Source organism: Gigantopelta aegis, chromosome 10 (assembly GCF_016097555.1).
Source record: "Gigantopelta aegis isolate Gae_Host chromosome 10, Gae_host_genome, whole genome shotgun sequence".
In the NCBI taxonomy this organism is placed as follows: Eukaryota; Metazoa; Mollusca; class Gastropoda; order Neomphalida; family Peltospiridae; genus Gigantopelta; species Gigantopelta aegis.
Window position 1 is genome coordinate 74,247,297 of NC_054708.1, and position 14,015 is coordinate 74,261,311.

Sequence of the window (14,015 nt, forward strand, 5' to 3'; positions counted from 1 at the left end):
ATTATTATTATTATTATAATACGGACAGCAAATTGAAATGAAGCATTCACATAAGTATTTTAGGATATACATCTAGCACATCACAGCCTTGCAAACAGAATTGAGCAGGATACTGGACTGCCTTGATGATAATCCAATGCTTTGCATTTTAACTTATCGGTACACTGTGAAATGCGCATCAAGAGTGAATCCCATTTACAAAACTTGCAAAAAAGTACAGGTCCAGGTGAAATGTTATGTATATATACTCTTTTTACCCATACGAGGGAGTATTCAAAAGTGACCACTTACTGTATGTCAGATAACTGTTGAATACAGGGTTCAGGGAATGAATGCACAATTAAAACTAATAATCTACAGTATTCAAAAGTACACTAACATGTACTATCTTATATGGTAATCTTTTGCAGTAATACCCAACTGACCAAGATATTAAATAATATTAACATCTGCAAACACGAGATTTTCCATGGCACTTCATATTGCAGAGGAAGGGATGTGACCCTCAGCACCCTTCCACTGGATCCTCCCGATATTAAAACAACTTATAACAAAGAAGAACACATTGATGTACATAAATGAATGGTCCAAGCAAGAAATGGCCAGTTCCAACCAAAACACATTACCGAGGTTTTTAAAACAAAAACAAACAAAAAAACTGTGTACCATTAAAAGTTAATAAGAAAAAAAAAAAAGAGTCAAAGTTTGTTTTGTTTAACGACACCACTTGATCACCTTGATTTATTAATCATTAGCTATTGGATATCAAACATTTGGTACTTCTGACATATAGTTTTAGAGTAAGAGATCTTTTATATGCACCATCCCACAGATAGGCAAGCACATACCACCATCGCCTTTGATATGCCAGTCATAGTGCACTGGCTGGAACGAGAAATAGCCTAATGGGCACACCGACAGAGATCGATCCTAGATCGACTGCACATCAAGCGAGTGCTATACCATTGGGGTATGTCCAGCCCCCAGGAAAAACAAAAGCATATATATCTATATTTAAATATTTATTTCATTGATAATATCAATGTTTGACATCGAGATGATATTGTACACATGAATAATTACACCAGTGAGCAGTTAGATGAACAGTACACGGAAAAGGAAATACTCCTATCCTACAACAGATAGCAAAACCAAAGAAAACTAAAAGAAAAAGAACATCCAAAATGTGTTTGAAAATAAACTAAAATATAATATAATACAAATATCATTATGAATGGAGGAAAATCACTAAAACCTGATCCCTCTGTTCACTGAAAACAGACCTACATGTAACAAGGTACTAACTTTCCCCTATGGTCCCATTTTAAAAACAACATCATCATCATCACCTATAAACTGATCCTTTCAAGTTCTTGGGCTTCAAAGCAGTGGAAAATTTCAAAAAATATTTTATAACAAAATTAATTTTACTCTCCTGTTTAATGGTGGTCTTAATTAATATGTCTTAATAAATAAATAAAATTATCTCAAGTTATGTTTTTTAATTAGAAATGGTAAATCTAAAGCAAGATAAATAATAATCAATTTGTTATACAATCAAAAAATAAAAATGAAATTTAAGATACATACAAGGCATATAAAACAATAAACTGTGTGTGCATCACTTACTTTTTTAATTATAAAAATGATATTATAAATAAATAAATAATAATTAAAATAATAAAGGAAATATAAATGAGTAGGGTAACAGAAAATGTTTTGAAAAAGGGAAGACATTTCTTGCTATACTCAATTTGTCTACTTATATTATCCTTTCTCAGTTGCCACATTCAGCCATTTTTCTTCTTATCAAAGAACAATTCCTAACTTGCATTAATTCTAACCAACCCCTGATCTGTTTTAATCAATTATAAGTTGTGATTGAGCACTGGGACTGAGCAATACATATCGTAAAAGCAAAATAAACTGAGCTATCTAACAAATTTACACAGAAAAAAAGAAGAAGAGTATTTAGGATCATTATGACTTATTTGAATGTCTACAAACAAAAATATTTTCAAAAGGCTTAAAAAGTGTTTGAAAAAAAAAAAAGTCCATATGAAATAACCAAAATCCAATTATCTGAATACTATATGATTTATGAAATTATTTACTTTAAAAACTTACCCTGTAAATGATGTATACTGACACACAGTTAAGCGTGTTAATATCATATCACCCAAGAGAATTATGAGCATCAGGACAAAAGCTGGTGAGAAATATTAAATTAGTTATTTGCTGCAAATTATTTGAAATGAAAATGTGAGCCAAATTCAGTTTGTTGTAGACAAATAAAATGTAGCAAAATAAAGACTTAATAAACATTCTGTCACAAATTAGTTTTTTGGGGGCAAATTTAATTAAGAAAAATAGCTACCAATTCAATTTTAAACTGTATCTGGCAAAATGGCAGCTTAAATCTGGCTTTCCATATGCACAATTTAAAATGATGGCAACAACATCTGAGATTACCCTGTCATTGCCTGTATCACAGTTTTTATGCAACTTTATAAATGCCCCACCCCACTTCACCAGTCTATCCATGAGCATACATGTTTCACACTAAAATAATTCCTTTCCTGTTTTATCTGTTCTATTAATGGTTTCAGTCATTTCATGCCTGGATTATAATTATGTGTATACTAACTAGCCAAAGACATTTACCACCATTTCCAGACAATATGTTCATATATTTTAATGAAATCAATTTTATTTTTAATACCTTTACTTTTAAAACAGCTATGAAAAAACCTAGCACTTTTTTCAAATAAGAAATTTACTTCAAATATAAAAAACGTAACATCCTTGAAACATTTGCTATAAATCAGGTGTTATATTTCTTTTCGGTTTACAAAACAAACCAGGTAACAAGATAAGACAACAAAAAACACTACCTACTGTATTTTATTTTCACATATGTTGTGTCCAAATGGGGTTTGAGAGCATTGTCATGCTCAAGGAAAGCACATTTGCATCTATAATTTTATTTCCACAAATATCTTGAATAATGTTACTTCATAATTGTTTTCATCCAGGAGTTTTATACAATGTAGATATATTTTATTGTTAAATATTCTTTTCTCTTTTAGAGAATATAGATATAATTTACATCATTTTTATTGAAACTAATTCTTTAAAAAAACCCAAAAAACATATATGTATATTTGTTTTAAATTACTTTATTTTATTAAAACATAATTCTTCCATCACAGAAAAAAATTGTGGTGATGTTTTTAAATTTTTGTTTTAGAATTAATATATTTCCATGACCTAAGTAATCTACACAAGTCTAAGTAGGTGACCTGGAAAATAAATGTTATTTTATAGAATAGGCTATTAATAGTATTATATGATAAGAAGCTGAGAATCTACAATATGAAAATGACTGATGCTAATATTCAGACTTTATGTGTATATAAATGAGAAATATTTATTTTATTTGTCATCTAAAAAATAAATTTTTGTAGTTATTGGATGATTAAACTGTACTATATCCTACTCTATGTACAAAGTTAACTCATGTATATGTGTACAGGATGATTTTGTCATGTTACAGCATAACATACAAAATATAGCAATAAGTGGGGTTTTTCAAATACACCAATTATCAAATATCAATTGATGCCACTTGTTAATTTATCAATATTTTAGCATCTATATGAAAATAAACACACATTCTGCCATGCAATGCTTAAAAATAGTACATCTTCATAATAAATCTATCACCATTTTATGTTCCACTTCTGTTAAATTGTCAACTTTACACTTCTAAATAATTTGCTTCCTACACTTAAAGGCACTGACCATAGTGTAAAATAAATTATTTAAAAAAAAATGTATTTAGTCATAATGAAAATTAAACCCGTTCAAAATTCCTTGGAAAAGCAATGTCCAGCATGCTTCTTATGTCTTACGTTATTTTCAAAATGTAGTTTTTTTTATCAAAAGAGGGAAAACATTTAGCACATTGATTTATTAATCACTGGCTAATGGATGTTAAACATTTGGTAATTATGACATGTAGTTTTCAGAGGAAACCCACTACATTTTTCCATTACATGTAGTAGCATGCAATCTTTTATATGCACTTTCCCACACCAAAGAGAATAGATATGCATCTCAAAAATTAGGGTCAGTAACTTTAATTTAATATATTAACTTTAATTGATTATTATTACTATTGATCTACAATCATCAGTTACCAGTATTTTGCAATCTGTTTATGCAAGAAAACTATTACTAACAGGTGGGGACTATCAGTTCAAGATTTGCCTCTTAAGAAGCCAGTAGTTAAGTTGGTAAATGGCAAAAGTCGTTAAAACTGAAGGAAATCCCAAAACCTCAAAGTCTAAAATGTTGTCAATCTACAGCTGCTTGCTTGTTGAAGCAGAAATGTTTATATTTCTTATCATTGTAAAGTGTTCGATGTACAAAGTAGAATCACTGTAAAATTTAATTGTGGAATTTTTATCATATAAGCATAACATGTAAAAGACATACAAATATATGTCTTCTTCAATCTTAATTCTATCTACAACAAAATGCAATTTTGATTGTAATCTGTCTAAAGAGACTGACTTGACTAATAATAGAAAGCAAGACATAGAATTTCGCAACCATGATTAACTGTTTTATCCAGAATTTGAAAATAATATTATCTTTTGCAAACATGATTAAACATTTTATCCAGAATTTGAAAATGAAATCTCTTTAAAGCATGCAGCTTTATTCCCTACAAAAAGTCCACAATACTCACCAGACAACAACTCGAGAAAATAATCACAATTTGTAAGCTTTAAAGTATAAGCATGCATGTACATATTTACATAAGTATTTTCTGTACATGAATACAGAATAATATATTATCTTGAAAATTGTACATGTATCTAAAATATAACTACAGTAGAACTGAATACAAGTTCAGTTCGTAAATAACATTCAACACTCGCATACATTCCAAGATGTATGTCAAAATATTTCTCATGAACGAAAACCTAATCGTACCACACAAGAAACTGTGGTTTACAGAATTCACAAATGCATGTATCTTCGTACTGGGTACATTGTAACATGTTAGCGGCTCATGAAGCATTGTATTTAATTTACAATATATAAATGAGCTATAGCAATGGGCCGAATCTATCTAAATTTAAATTTCTTAAATAATTATAATTTTTACCTTTGATTAAAAGTCACCAACTTATTTTCTAAATTAAGATTACAGTTAATAATATATATATATTTTACAAGTAAGTATGTCTCGTGTATGTAATGTAACAGGTAAAAATAAAAATATGACTAAATATTTAAAAAACAAAATACACTGTACTAAAATCCCAGTGCAAACATTACTGAAAATACAACATCAAGAAATGAACAATAATTGAAATAAATGATCAAGACGACAAATAGTTGTACATTGACAGGTCTAAATAACACATCTTCTGGAAGCACTTTCAAAAAATATTTACCCATTCACAGCCATATATAAACACCAAATATCCTTAGACTTGGACAGACAATTAAGAAAGAAGCAGAAGAAAACAAAAAAGAAAATGAAAAAAGAGAGAAAAAAACAAGAGAAGAAAAAAAAAAGCACGTACAAGAAAGCCCTAAAAGGCATTTTATATACAAGTATCTTACACACACAGCAGTGATCAACAACACAGTGTTGTATAGTGTAGCTCGTGGTCACATTACATCATTCACAAATTCAACAAATATGCATATACAGTACAGGCGACTCAGTCTTCACACTGCTTCAACATTATTACTGTTCCACGTTTACACAGGGATGTTGAAAGAATAAAGAGATTATTCCTCAATTTATCCAGAGATGGTATATAATGAAAGACTTAAAATGAAGAAAACTAAAAACTGGCCCAAATCCAACACACAATGGCTTGGATAAGCGAGAGCGCCAGAAAAGATATCCAGACCATAGCAATGAAGGTCAGGTCATAGGGCTTAACGTGCACATTCAGAGCAAGCTATTTTAGAGAACGACATAGCAATGAAGAATGGCCAAGCTTCTCATGGGAAGATTTTAGCCATTTGATTAGCTGTTGGGAGATACGGACTAGGGGTAAAGTAGCACAGGTCAGATTATGTATGAAAAGATTGATTTTAAGCCCTTTGAAAAGCGTTCAAATAAAGGTCTTAGGAAATTGTTTGTTAAAGGCCTTTTCAAACTGTCTGATAAAACGTCATAAAAAAACTGATGACCTTTGAACAATTGTTAGGTAATGACTTTCAAAAACCAAGACATATTCAAGAGGGCAAGTGATCATGATCTCTCGCTAGACTGGTTTTTGCATCATATATTAGATTAATGTGATGTGAAAGAAGACCATGGTACCAGTTAAATTGTTCATGAGCACATGGCCTTCAGAACATGTCACCGATAAGGACCCCTACAACTGTTCAATAAAGGAGTAAGAAAGCTGCTTGATACAAGTCTATTGTTTGATAAAGACCATTGCAAACTGTCCAATGAAAGTCCTTTGCAAAGTGTTTGCATAACGGCCAGCAAAAAAACCTGTTCAATAAGGACATTTGAAAACTGATAGAGACATTTGCTAACTGTTAGGCTTTTGGAAACTGCTGGATAAAGGCCTATACTGAAAAAATTAATAAGTTCTGGGTTTTAAGCGCCAACTTGTCATAGTGCATTGTTCATTATATGTCTCTTTTTTTTTTACATAGCATAAAGTTTGACATTGTTTTTCTTCTATCATAGACCAATGAAAATCTTGCAATTTCCTTCATGTGATGTAAAATTGTGTACCATTGAAAAATCAGTAAGAAACAGGAAACAGAGGACTCACTGGAAGATTTTAAGCCATCCCATTTACTGTTGGGATGTTCGAACCAGTCTACTAATATGGGGGGGGGGAGGGGGGGGGAATATGCCATTTGTTTGAGGTCAGGCTAAGTTGAAGAGAAACATTTCTTGATTGTTTGAAACACTTTTGACTAGTTTTTATGCAGAATGCAGCTTTTAATGTTGATTCAAGAATTAGAAACCATCTCTGTTAATGAAGCAATCACATCTTTCATGATGTGGTGACCCATGCCAACTCCACATCCATTTATTTGTTCTTGGTTTGGCAATCCATGCCAAGTCCACATACATCTGTTCTTGGTTTGGTGACCCATGCCAAGTCCACATACATCTGTTCTTGGTTTGGTGACCCATGCCAAGTCCACATACATTTGTCACACAAACATCTTCCAATATATAAATTATACTTATTCACAACGTTATTTTATTTTGTACAGTGGGCATGACAAATTTTATATTATGTACAGTCGACATATACAAATACATCAATCGTATGAGTTAATTAGCATTTTGGCAGATTAGATCTCAAACAGTTGATCATTCTAAGTGTAAAGCACATTATGATTGGATGTCTGGGTTTTCTTTACTGCATTACAATGTATCACCAAGGTAGCTAATCAAGTGGGCTGTATGCAGCACGATCGGTTCCGCTCTGTCTGGTCTCCGAAGCCATATTGTTCTAATCACAACACTGAACTGCCTCCAGCCATTATTATAAGTTTGGTCAGAGTGCAGCTAGTAATCTTCATCCTCCACATACGCTAATGGGAAGTAACCGATCTGAAAAACACAAAAGACATTTTCTTATTGCCTAAGTCCAAGAGCCATAACTCTGTCAAAAATGGGTATATTGCCATGAAATTCAAACTTGATATAGAACAGTACATGATAAAGCTATACACCACATTTTATATATAAAAACCCCTGAAAACTGTATGTGGGACAGACAGACGGACAGACAGACAGACGAAATCTGTAGTCCCCTCCTGTTGGATTGGTAGGGAACTAATAATTGTAAACATATGTAACAAATTAACATTGACTAATTCATATTTTTTAACAGAAGTTCAGGAAATGAAACTGCACATAAATGATCATTAAGTTTACACGCTTGTTATGTAACTTCCAGTTACACAAATAGTAAATCGATCAACGTAGGCTCTTAAGCTAAACAGCAATAAATATATTTAAGCTAAAAAACACAACTTTTATATCAAAAAGCTGAACTGTGTTTTCGTTTTCTTTTTAATACTGCAATAAAAACATAAAATACAAATACCAGAAGAAAAAACCCATACTAAGCATGTTTGATTGTTATTGTACCATGTTCTAGCATTGACAGAACCAAGATAGAGAACTCACATAAATGTAACAGATGGCTGGTTGCATCTAGTGGAGAATGAATGGTAGTATTATATGTCCCGACTACAGTGGGTCTGATCAAAAGTATTGCGTAGCTCTACTACATTGAAGAATGGATCTCAATGGTAGTATTATGCGTCTCTACTACAGTGGAGAATGGATCTCAATGGTAGTATTATGCGTCTCTACTACACTGAAGAATGGATCTCAATGGTAGTATTATGCGTCTCTACTACACTGAAGAATGGATCTCAATGGTAGTATTATGCTTCTCTACTACACTGAAGAATGGATCTCAATGGTAGTATTATGCTTCTCTACTACACTGAAGAATGGATCTCAATGGTAGTATTATGCTTCTCTACTACACTGGAGAATGGATCTCAATGGTAGTATTATGCGTCTCTACTACACTGGAGAATGGATCTGAATGGTAGTATTATGCGTCTCTACTACACTGGAGAATGGATCTCAATGGTAGTATTATGCATCTCTACTAGTGGAGAATGGATCTGAATGGTAGTATTATGCATCTCTACTACAGTGGAGAATGGATCTGAATGGTAGTATTATGCATCTCTACTACAGTGGAGAATGGATCTGAATGGTAGTATTATGTGACTCTACTACAGTGGAGAATGGATCTCAATGGTTGTGTTATGTGACTCTACTACAGTGGAGAATGGATCTCAATGGTTGTGTTATGTGTCTCTACTACATTGAAGAATGGATCTGAATGGTAGTATTATGTGTCTCTACTACAGCGGAGAATATATCTGAATGGTAGCATTGTGTGTCTCTACTACAGTGGAGAATGGATCTGAATGGTTGTATTATGCATCTCTACTACAGTGGAGAATGGATCTGAATGGTAGTATTATGCGTCTCTACTACAGTGGAGAATGGATCTGAATGGTAGCATTATGTGTCTCTACTACAGTGGAGAATGGATCTGAATGGTAGCATTGTGTCTCTACTACAGTGGAGAATAGATCTGAATGGTAGTAATATGTGTCCTGACTACAGTGGAGAATAGATGTGAATGGTAGTAATATGTGTCCTGACTACAGTGGAGAATGGATCTCAATGGTAGTATTATGTGTCCTGACTACAGTGGAGAATGGATTTGAATGGTAGTATTATGCGTCTCTACTAGTGGAGAATGGATCTGAATGGTAGTATTATGTGTCTCTACCACAGTGGAGAATGGATCTGAATGGTTGTATTATGCATCTCTACTACAGTGGAGAATGGATCTGAATGGTAGTATTATGCGTCTCTACTACAGTGGAGAATGGATCTGAATGGTAGTATTATGTGTCTCTACTACAGTGGAGAATAGATCTGAATGGTAGTAATATGTGTCCTGACTACAGTGGAGAATGGATCTGAATGGTAGTATTACAGTGGAGAATGGATCTGAATGGTAGTATTATGCGTCTCTACTACAGTGGAGAATGGATCTGAATGGTAGTATTATGTGTCTCTACCACAGTGGAGAATGGATCTGAATGGTAGTATTATGTCTCTACTACAGTGGAGAATGGATCTGAATGGTATTATGTCTCTCTACTACAGTGGAGAATGGATTTGAATAGTTGTATTGTGTGTCCTGACTACAGTGGAGAATGGATCTGAATGGTTGTATTGTGTGTCCTGACTACAGTGGAGAATGGATCTGAATGGTAGTATTATGTCTCTACTACAGTGGAGAATGGATCTGAATGGTATTATGTCTCTCTACTACAGTGGAGAATGGATTTGAATGGTTGTATGGTGTGTCCTGACTACAGTGGAGAATGGATCTGAATGGTAGTATTGTCTCTACTACAGTGGAGAATGGATCTGAATGGTATTATGTCGCTCTACTACAGTGTAGAATGGATTTGAATGGTTGTATTGTGTCCTGACTACAGTGGAGAATGGATCTGAATGGTAGTATTATGTCTCTACTACAGTAGAGAATGGATCTGAATGGTATGTCTCTCTACTACAGTGGAGAATGGATCTGAATGGTTGTATTGTGTGTCCTGACTACAGTGGAGAATGGATCTGAATGGTAGTATTATGTGTCTCTACTACAGTGGAGAATGGATATCAATGGTAGTATTATGTGTCTCTACTACAGTGGAGAATGGATCTGAATGGTAGTATTATGTGTCTCTACTACAGTGGAGAATGGGGCATGATTTAGTTCAGTCAGTTGAGTGCTCGCTTGAGGTGCTTGTGTCATAGGATCGAACCACCTTAGTGGATCCATTCAACCGATTAGATTTTTGTCTTGTTCCAACCAGTGCACAACAAATGGACAAATGGCTGTGGTATATGATTTTCTGTCTGTGAGAAAGTGCAAATAAAAGATCCCTTGCTGCATTAGGAAAAATGTAGTAGGTTTCCTCCGATGACTACGATTCAGAATTACCAAATGTTTGATATCCAATAGTCAATGATTAACTAATCGATGTGCTCTAGTGGTTTTATTAAACAAAACAAACTTTAACAGTGAAAAATGTCCCACTAATTTCTATTGTTTCAAATGATATTAATTTTGAACTAAACATGTTGAATGTGCTAAAATGGATCATTTATGAAAATTGTTTAAATACTATGTAAATTAAAGATAAAAAAAGAGCTGTAAAAGCCTAAAAATATGTTACCCTGTCTAGTAATTAGGTCAGCAGGTTTTAAAACAGTGAGTACCTTGTTTGTACGTAGATTTTCTCCTTTCCACCAGCCCTTGTCACTGCCATTTTTACTGATCACTGCTATCCTGTCGTCAATCTTCAGACTCAACTGACTGGTCGATGTCGCTGCATAGTCATACACAGCCACGGCATAGCCAATTACCCTCTGACCTGAAACAATAACACACACACATTACAGAGTGACAGTCATACACAGCCACGGCATAGCCAATTACCCTCTGACCTGAAACAATAACACACACACATTACAGAGTGACAGTCATACAGAGCAACGGCATAGCCAATTACCCTCTGACCTGAATCAATAACACACACACACTACAGAGTGAGTCATACAGAGCAACAGCATAGCCAATTACCCTCTGACCTGAAACAATAACACACACACATTACAGAGTGACAGTCATACACAGCCACGGCATAGCCAATTACCCTCTGACCTGAAACAATAACACACACACATTACAGAGTGACAGTCATACAGAGCAACGGCATAGCCAATTACCCTCTGACCTGAAACAATAACACACACACACTACAGAGTGAGTCATACAGAGCAACAGCATAGCCAATTACCCTCTGACCTGAAACAATAACACACACACATTACAGAGTGACAGTCATACACAGCCACAGCATAGCCAATTACCCTCTGACCTGAAACAATAACACACACACATTACAGAGTGACAGTCATACAGAGCAACGGCATAGCCAATTACCCTCTGACCTGAAACAATAACACACACACACTACAGAGTGACAGTCATACAGAGCAACAGCATAGCCAATTACCCTCTGACCTGAAACAATAACACAAAAACACACTACGAGTGAGTCATACAGAGCAACGGCATAGCCAATTACCCTCTGACCTGAAACAATAACACACACACATTACAGAGTGACAGTCATACACAGCCACGGCACAGCCAATTACTCTCTGACCTGAAACAATAACACACACACATTACAGAGTGAGTCATACAGAGCAACAGCATAGCCAATTACCCTCTGACCTGAAACAATAACACACACACACTACAGGGTGTATACTACCAAATCAAATCCCATAGACGACAATAGTAACATATGTGGCTAAAACTCCTACCTGCAACGTATCAACCGACATAAACGTCACGGATATAAATACTACCACCCCTTACACTTAAAGTGAATCAGAAAAAAATGGGGGTCAAGCTGCTCGTTTCTGAGATAACGGGTAGCGTCTATGACTACCCTAGTTTCGCACAAAATTCGAGTACTTTTTTTTACAGGTACCCCATTTACCCTCTGACCTGAAACAATAACACACACACACTACAGAGTGACAGTCATACAGAGCAACGGCATAGCCAATTACCCTCTGACCTGAAACTATAACACACACACATACACACTACAGAGTGACAGTCATACAGAGCAACGGCATAGCCAATTACCCTCTGATCTGAAACAATAACACATACACACTAGTCATACACAGCCACGGCATAGCCAATTACCCTCTGACCTGAAACAATAACACATACACACTAGTCATACACAGCCACGGCATAGCCAATTACCCTCTGACCTGAAACAATAACACATACACACTAGTCATACACAGCCACGGCATAGCCAATTACCCTCTGATCTGAAACAATAACACATACACACTAGTCATACACAGCCACGGCATAGCCAATTACCCTCTGACCTGAAACAATAACACACACATTACAGAGTGAGTCATACAGAGCAACGGCATAGCCAATTACCCTCTGACCTGAAACAATAACATATACACACTACAGTCATACACAGCCACAGCATAGCCAATTACCCTCTGACCTGAAACAATAACACACACACTACAGAGTGACAGTCATACAGAGCAACGGCATAGCCAATTACCCTCTGACCTGAAACAATAACACATACACACTACAGTCATACACAGCCACGGCATAGCCAATTACCCTCTGACCTGAAACAATAACACACACTACAGAGTGACAGTCATACAGAGCAACGGCATAGCCAATTACTCTCTGACCTGAAACAATAACACACACACCCTACAGTCATACACAGCCACGGCATAGCCAATTACTCTCTGACCTGAAACAATAACACACACACCCTACAGTCATACACAGCCACGGCATAACCAATTACCCTCTGACCTGAAACAATATCACATACACACTACAGTCATACATAGCCATGGCATAGCCAATTACTCTCTGACCTGAAACAATAACACACACACACTACAGAGTGACAGTCATACAGAGCAACGGCATAGCCAATTACCCTCTGACCTGAAACAATAACACACACACATTACAGAGTGACAGTCATACAGAGCAACAGCATAGCCAATTACCCTCTGACCTGAAACAATAACACACACACACACTACAGAGTGAGTCATACAGAGCAACGGCATAGCCAATTACCCTCTGACCTGAAACAATAACACACACACACTACAGAGTGACAGTTATACAGAGCAACGGCATAGCCAATTACCCTCTGACCTGAAACAATAACACACACTACAGAGTGACAGTCATACAGAGCAACGGCATAGCCAATTACCCTCTGACCTGAAACAATAACACACACACACTACAGTCATACACAGCCACGGCATAGCCAATTACCCTCTGACCTGAAACAATAACACACACACACACACACTACAGAGTGACAGTCATACAGAGCAACGGCATAGCCAATTACCCTCTGACCTGAAACAATAACACAAAAACACACTACAGAGTGAGTCATACAGAGCAACGGCATAGCCAATTACCCTCTGACCTGAAACAATAACACAAAAACACACTACAGAGTGAGTCATACAGAGCAACGGCATAGCCAATTACCCTCTGACCTGAAACAATAACACACACACACACACACTACAGAGTGACAGTCATACAGAGCAACGGCATAGCCAATTACCCTCTGATCTGAAACAATATTACATACATACACACTATAGAGTAATGCAGTCACTATAGAGTAACACAGTAACGACAAAGCCAATTACCCACTGACCTGAAACAGTTCAGTCATTAGGAACAATCGAAAGCTATATAATTTGAATA

General features: G+C 35.4%; 1 protein-coding gene across 8 annotated transcripts in view; it reads right to left on the bottom strand.

Moving 5' to 3' along the window:
- Window positions 1-1,009: 1,009 nt before the first annotated feature.
- The window catches only part of LOC121383461 (guanine nucleotide exchange factor VAV3-like), a 97,665-nt gene continuing 84,659 nt past the window's right edge, over window positions 1,010-14,015 (bottom strand). For all 8 annotated transcript variants that reach the window (XM_041513523.1, XM_041513521.1, XM_041513520.1 and 5 more), the window contains 2 exons: window positions 10,907-11,061; window positions 1,010-7,624 (listed from right to left, as the gene is read on the bottom strand). In XM_041513523.1, the coding sequence (XP_041369457.1) occupies window positions 7,580-7,624; window positions 10,907-11,061 (200 nt within the window). In that variant the 3' untranslated portion in view covers window positions 1,010-7,579. The remainder of the gene's footprint in view (window positions 7,625-10,906; window positions 11,062-14,015) is intronic.